Source organism: Pundamilia nyererei, unplaced genomic scaffold, assembly GCF_000239375.1.
Source record: "Pundamilia nyererei isolate P.nyererei 1_Seehausen unplaced genomic scaffold, PunNye1.0 scaffold00131, whole genome shotgun sequence".
NCBI lineage: Eukaryota > Metazoa > Chordata > Actinopteri > Cichliformes > Cichlidae > Pundamilia > Pundamilia nyererei.
In genome coordinates, this window is record NW_005187532.1 from 1,289,230 (window position 1) to 1,295,758 (window position 6,529).

The 6,529-nt window shown below is 46.8% G+C and overlaps 1 protein-coding gene across 1 annotated transcript in view; it reads right to left on the bottom strand.

The window, feature by feature from the left end:
- The window catches only part of syde1 (synapse defective Rho GTPase homolog 1), a 14,263-nt gene extending 9,192 nt beyond the window's left edge, over positions 1 to 5,071 (bottom strand). Inside the window, exon 1 of the mRNA XM_013913418.1 lies at positions 4,785 to 5,071. Within this exon, the coding sequence (XP_013768872.1) occupies positions 4,785 to 4,869 (85 nt within the window). The 5' untranslated portion in view covers positions 4,870 to 5,071. The remainder of the gene's footprint in view (positions 1 to 4,784) is intronic.
- Between the last annotated feature and the right edge of the window lie 1,458 nt (positions 5,072 to 6,529).

Here is a 6,529-nt window from a genome sequence, read left to right on the forward strand (position 1 = left end):
GTGACGGTCTGCAAAGTAGCTGTCTGAGCCTCATGAATACACTCTGTTTGTTTCTGTGTGTGTTTCAGCATCTGTAAATGTGACGTGTGTTCTGAGTTCATGTGTTAAACTCGTTTGTGTGAAATTGTTAAATGCCATGAATGCACCATTGTGACTTCTTATTGGGTAAAGTCAGCAGTTTAACCTGTGTCCTCTGCATTCAGGCACCCCCACCAAGAGAATCTAAGAGAAGTCCGAATTCAGGACTGCATTCAGGACCCCTCAAACAGTTTTAAAGTAGTTTGGATGGTGCTCGAGTATTCTCGAGGGTCAGTTATCGGCTGGTGTGGTTTCCTGTAGTTAAACTGTAGTTAAACAAAGTCCCAAAGGACATCAGGATCATAGCTAAATAGGATGAACTAAAGAAATCCCTCCTGGAGGTTAGGATCACTCTCTTTCACTTTGCAGGTTAAAACATCGTCACGCACACGCGGGGTACTTTCAATGCATTTGTTTCACAATTTAAAGGAATGAAAGGTGGACTGAATCGGACCAAGCTACAACACGAAGGCTAGCTGTTCTCCTTGTGTTCTCAGCACAGCCCCTTTGGACTGAAAACGGGCCCAGACAGGAAGTGACACTCTGCAGAGGTTGTCCCTCATTTCCTGTCATCAGAGACGAGAGCGTGAGCGCTAATAATAGTCCATCTGTTTTTCATTTCAACGGTCCTACAAACAGCGATCACTGTGGGGCGGGGGTGGGGGAGTTAGGGCGTAGAGTGGAGTGGTGGGGGTGGAGGGGTGGTAGGGTGAATAAACAGCTGTGACTGTGCAGATGTGAATGAAGTCTCTGTGTTTAAAACCAAACACACTGCTGTCTATTCACTATTCATTACAGCCTGCAAACACACACACACACACACACACACAGACACACACACACACACACACACACACACACACACACTTTCTAAACAAACTGATGTGTTTCAGACACTTTCATTTAAAGCCTCTTAAAGGGACAGTTCCCTGAAAATCCTCCTCTGACCTATTGTCTGCTACAGCTTTGACCTTTGACCCACATGTTTACATCAGAAACTCCGTGAGTGAGTTTCAGGATGACCTTTGAACCATCAGACTAACGTCCGCGTTGGTTTAATGTGGTCACTCCGGCTCGCTCCATGAATCGCAGCGTGCATGTCAGCATGTGTGAGCTGAAGGAAGAAGCCATCGAGCTCGTTTTCTGTTTAATCTTTGTGTCCACATGTTTACATGTTCACCTGCGTGGTTTTAAAAGTCCTTACACATAATGTTTGAAATGTTAATATGAAATAAAGCCATCGTGTTCACTGAGATTCATATCTCAAACTTTTACTCAACATCCCAGAGAGATAAACAGGAAGAAACCACACACAGGCCTAATGACAGGAAGTGGCTAACTGACCCAGATTTTCTACAGAAAGCTGACAACGTGCGACTGTCCCCAGGATCTGGATCTGGATCTGGTCATGATTTCAAACCAGGACTGAGGAGAACCTTTGACACTGCTTCAGTCTGAACCCTGAACCCTACTGAGGATTTACCTGGAAGTGTAACTACACGTCGCGTCATTGATCGCTCTGTGGAGCACCATCTGTTCCTCCTGTTTACTTAAAGCTTTTCCTCTGGGTTTTCAGAAGTTATCAGAGGATAATGATCATTACTTTAGTGTAAGGACTCCCAGATGTCAGAGAGAGATCAGTAAAACAATCAGGATGGACACGAGCGGAAGAACAAAGAAATGGAAAACTTGTCTGCCCCTCACCACAACAAAGAGCGAGGACTCGGAGGTGGAAAAGTCTCAGCACTTCACTTCTTTGGCCGCAACTGCTGATGAAACAACAGGACAAGAGCACACAGCCATGAACTCATGATGCACCTGCATGAAGCTCTGCACAGAAGAAATCCGGCGTGAGACATCATGTTTTCACGTGGCACTGAGCAGTGACATCGCAGTGACATCACGAGCATTCGGTCCATTCATTGGCTGTTTGTCTGTTGTTATAGAAACAGAAGACGTCACTGCTCTGTGTGTGTGTGTAAGAGTTCGGCCCTGAGCCCAGAGTCTTGATCCAGAGCAGACCTGCTCTAAAAATAAAGTGAGGAGGAGGTCTGAGCATGCACTGAGGAAGCTCGTTGAGGACTCTCTCAGAGAACCGAGGTCATGTGGCAACATTTTTCCTCTCCACAGTCTCTGATGCAAGAGCGCAGCTCTGCAGCGCACACACTGCGTTCACAAAAGCATCTAACGTACATATTAGTGAAAACAGCACAGCAAATCCACACTCTGAGTTCCCTCGGATGTGACGTGACGGCTGATTGGCTCAGGTAAAAGTGTACTGTGCTGGTGTTCCAGATGTGCAGGTGTACCTTCACCTTCTCCGACACCCCCAGTTGCAGGAAAGCGCGTGTTTCTTATTGTTCGAAGCTGAGAAACATGTTATAAACAAGCTCCAGCAACGCACAAGGTCACAAAGACTGTTGAACAGGAGGGAGAGCAGGTTATATGTTAATCTGAAGGTTGGTGCTTCGATCCCTGGCTGCTCCAGTGTGCGTGCCAAATGTTCTTGGGCAAGATACTAACCCGGAGTTGCTCTCTGATAGATCCATCAGAGCATGAATGTTAGACAGAACACACATACATAGTATAAAGTGCTTGAGTGCTCAGAATAGAAAAACACTTTATAAGAAGCAGACAACACAACATCAGATGTGTTTGACACAACAAGAGTTTCAGTCAGGTTTCAGAGCTGCAGTGGTTTGTATCATATCTATCTAATAGACTCCAGTTTGTGCATGTAAATGGAGAGTCCTCTTCACACACTGAGGTTAATTATGGAGTTCCACAGGGTTCAGTGCTAGGACCAATTCTGTTTACATTATACATGCTTCCCTTAGGCAGCATCATTAGAAGACATAGCATACATTTACACTGCTATGCAGATGACACCCAGCTCTATCTGTCCATGAAGCCAGATAACACACACCAATGAGTTAAACTGCAGGAATGTCTTAAAGACATAAAGACCTGGATGGCCGCTAACTTTCTGCTTCTTTATTCAGATCAAACTGAGGTTATTGTACTCGGCCCTGAAAAGCTTAGAAATATGGTATCTAACCAGATTCTTACTCTGGATGGCATTACCTTGGCCTCCAGTAACACTGTGAGGAACCTTGGAGTCATGTTTGACCAGGACATGTCCTTCAATGCACATATTAAACAAATATGTAAGACTGCGTTCTTCCATTTGTGCAACATCTCTAAAGTTAGAAATATCCTGTCTCAGAGTGACGCTGAAAAACTAGTTCATGCATTTATTACTTCCAGGCTGGACGACTGTAATTCATTATTATCAGGATGTCCTAAAAACTCCCTGAAAAGCCTTCAGCTGATCCAAAACGCTGCAGCAAGAGTCCTGACAGGGACTAGAAAGAGAGCAGATTTCTCCTGTTTTGGCTTCCTGTTAAATCCAGAATTCAAAATCCTGCTCCTCACATACAAGGTCTTAAATAATCAGGCCCCATCTTATCTCAATGACCTTGTAGTACCATATCACCCTATTAGAGCACTTCGCTCTCGCTCTGCAGGCCTACTTGTTGTTCCCAGAGTATTTAAAAGTAGAATGGGAGGCAGAGCCTTCAGTTTTCAGGCCCCTCTTCTATGGAACCAGCTTCCAGTTTGGATTCAGGAGACAGACACTATCTCTACTTTCAAGATTAGGCTTCAAACTTTCCTTTTTGCTAAAGCATATAGTTAGGGCTGGACCAGGTGACCCTGAATCCTCCCTTAGTTATGCTGCAACAGGTGTAGGTTTGTCCTGTCCTCCTCTCCTCACCACAAGTGGTCGCAGCAGATGGCCCCGCCTCTCCCAGAGTGTTGGAGGTTTCTTCCTGTTAAAAGGGAGGTTTTTCCTTCTTAATGCTAAGTACCTACTCATAGGGGTCATAGCATTGTTGGCATTTTCTCTGTATGTATTATTGTAGGGTCTTTATCTTACAATATCAAACACCCTGAGGCGACTGTTGTTGTTGTGATTTGGCGCTATTGAATTCAACTGAACAACATACACACCACACACACCAACACAGTGAGCTGTTGATGTGATTACTGGTATGTGAGTGAAAAGGTCACGTCTAATATAGATTGATGGTTTTGAATGGTTTGGGTGGCCACGTTGACTGGAAACGCGTGGACATTCACCCTGAAACATCTGAGGACTGGACAGCAGAGACGAGGACGCCGACCTTGGCCTCTGTTAGCGTGTTAGCACGAGGTCGTCTGCTCATTCATGGGTCATGCTGACCTCCACCCTTTGCTGAGAACGCAAACACAGAGCGTCAGGGTCATGTGTCCTGACGAAGGCTGCGATGAAAACAGAAAAGTCACATAGACTCTCCCTGTGCTCTGCTTCAGCTCTGATCAGACACTGTTTGCCCACTCGGATGTGACCTGAGACGCCTGAGGTCATGAGGTCAATGCTGATTCCAACAGCAGAACTTTATTTAAACAAGCTCTTTCATAACAATGGTCCTCTGCCTTAGTTTCCCGCCCACTTCAGGGATGAGAGCAGTTCATCCCTCAAGTTTGGGAAGCTTGCCGTGAGCGTGCTCACAGTGCCTTTAATCTGTGATAGGACGCAGCTTCATCACATGAAGGCATCGTGAGGTGTTCACTGCCCTTCATAAACTTTATTCTGACATTAAAGGTAGCGTGAGGCATTCACATGCTGCATGTAAGTGAAGGAAAAGTGAGTTTCAGCTGCTTACCGCTCAGTTTGGGGTCGGTCTTCCTGCGGCTTCTGTCTCTGCCTCTCAGCCTGGAGAAGGTCCTCTTCAGCAGGGGCTCAGCCATCGTGCACCTCCCTCTCCTCCTCCTGCTCCTCCTGAGTCGGGAGGTGCTGGGAGGAGAGTGGAGTCAGTAATCCAGCAGGAGAGCAGGAGATAGAGCTCCTTCTCCACGAACTCCTCGTCTCCTCCTTCGTTCTCAGAGCTGTTCTACAGGAAATGAATTCCTCGCATTCTTTCCCAAACTCCCCCTTCGCCCCTCTCCGCCCCATGCTCCTCCTCCCACTCTCCTCCCTCTGCAGGGACACAGGGAGAGCTGCACTGAGGCATCATGGGAGGTGTAGTTCCGCTCCAAACAAGTACTCAGTTTCTCTTCAGTTGATGATTTTAAAAGTGATTCTTAACACCCAAGTAGACGGGCAGTGAGGGTGACTCCCACATCATCGGTGACACTCGTCTTCTTCTACTGTCTAATTCAGGGTCATTAACCAGATCCTGGGGAGGACCTGTAAACTCAACACAGAGAAGCCCTGAATACAAAACCCAGGACTGTGCTGCTCTCTGCTGCAAACCGCTGCTCTCTGTCCATCTACCGATCTGTAAGAAATAAAATCTGGCTGATCGAACTCACGACTCAGCTGTTACGCCCTCTGCTGGAAGGAAACCGGAACAAAGAGGCTGAAGGTGAAACCAGGTTTAGGTGCAGGAGGAGGGGGAGGAGCTTTGGAGGTCTCTGTTGGTTTCTTTAGTTTTGTAGAACACAAAGTGGGAGTGAAAGCTGGAGCGTCGCCTCAGCTCCCAGTGACCTGAGGTAGTCTCCTCACGCTTGCATTCACAGGTGTAACCAAAGTAAACTCACTTCCTGTGTGAGCCGAACTGCATGTTGTCCGGAGCTGAGCCTGTCAGGCAGCAGGTAACTCACCTGTGCTGGAAGCTGAGTCCTAATTTAGGCGTCTCAGCAGGAGGCGAAATCTGTAAATCCTTTATTTCTGTGTCTCAGTGGAGGCAAAGGAGCGAGGAGTAACATCCACGTGACAGGAAGGAGAGCTCCGAGGTTGGACATGGAGCTGCAAACAGAGACCAGACAAATGGCAAAGAGCTTCCTCCTCTTCATCAGCACTAAGGTGTTTGGGGGTCTAGGACCTCCAGACCCCCAACGCTCTCAGTGAGCTTTCCCATGTGACAGCAGACAGCCAATGAGGTGACATCACTCTGAGCTGTAACCAGGTATTTAACCCACTCAGAGGCAGGGGAGCCTGTGGGCCTCCTTACTCACCTGTCCCTCCTCTGTGTTTGAGGCTGCCTCTATGGCCCTCGCTTTACCGGAAAGTTTATGTCGACACAATGTTTCCTGAATCTTCATCGATCAGCTGACTCATCTGTGTGATGGTGACTATCAACAACCAGCACCAAACTTAAATCTACAATTAAAGATAAAGACAAATCGTAAAACATTATGTGAACATCAGCAGGTATGAAATCGCCCATACTGACCAATCAGATCTCAGGAAACTGCGTCACCACTCCTGCAGCTCCCTCAGCTCAGCAGGAGGTCAGAAGTCTTTGTGTTTGATCAGTAACAGAATTTTATTCTTTATCTTACAGAACTCAGTTTTCTGTGAGCATGAATATCTGATCCTAACAGAGCAGCTGGTCTTTAACCAGTCACTCGATTAGTCTGTCACACACACACACACACACACACACACACACACACACACACACAC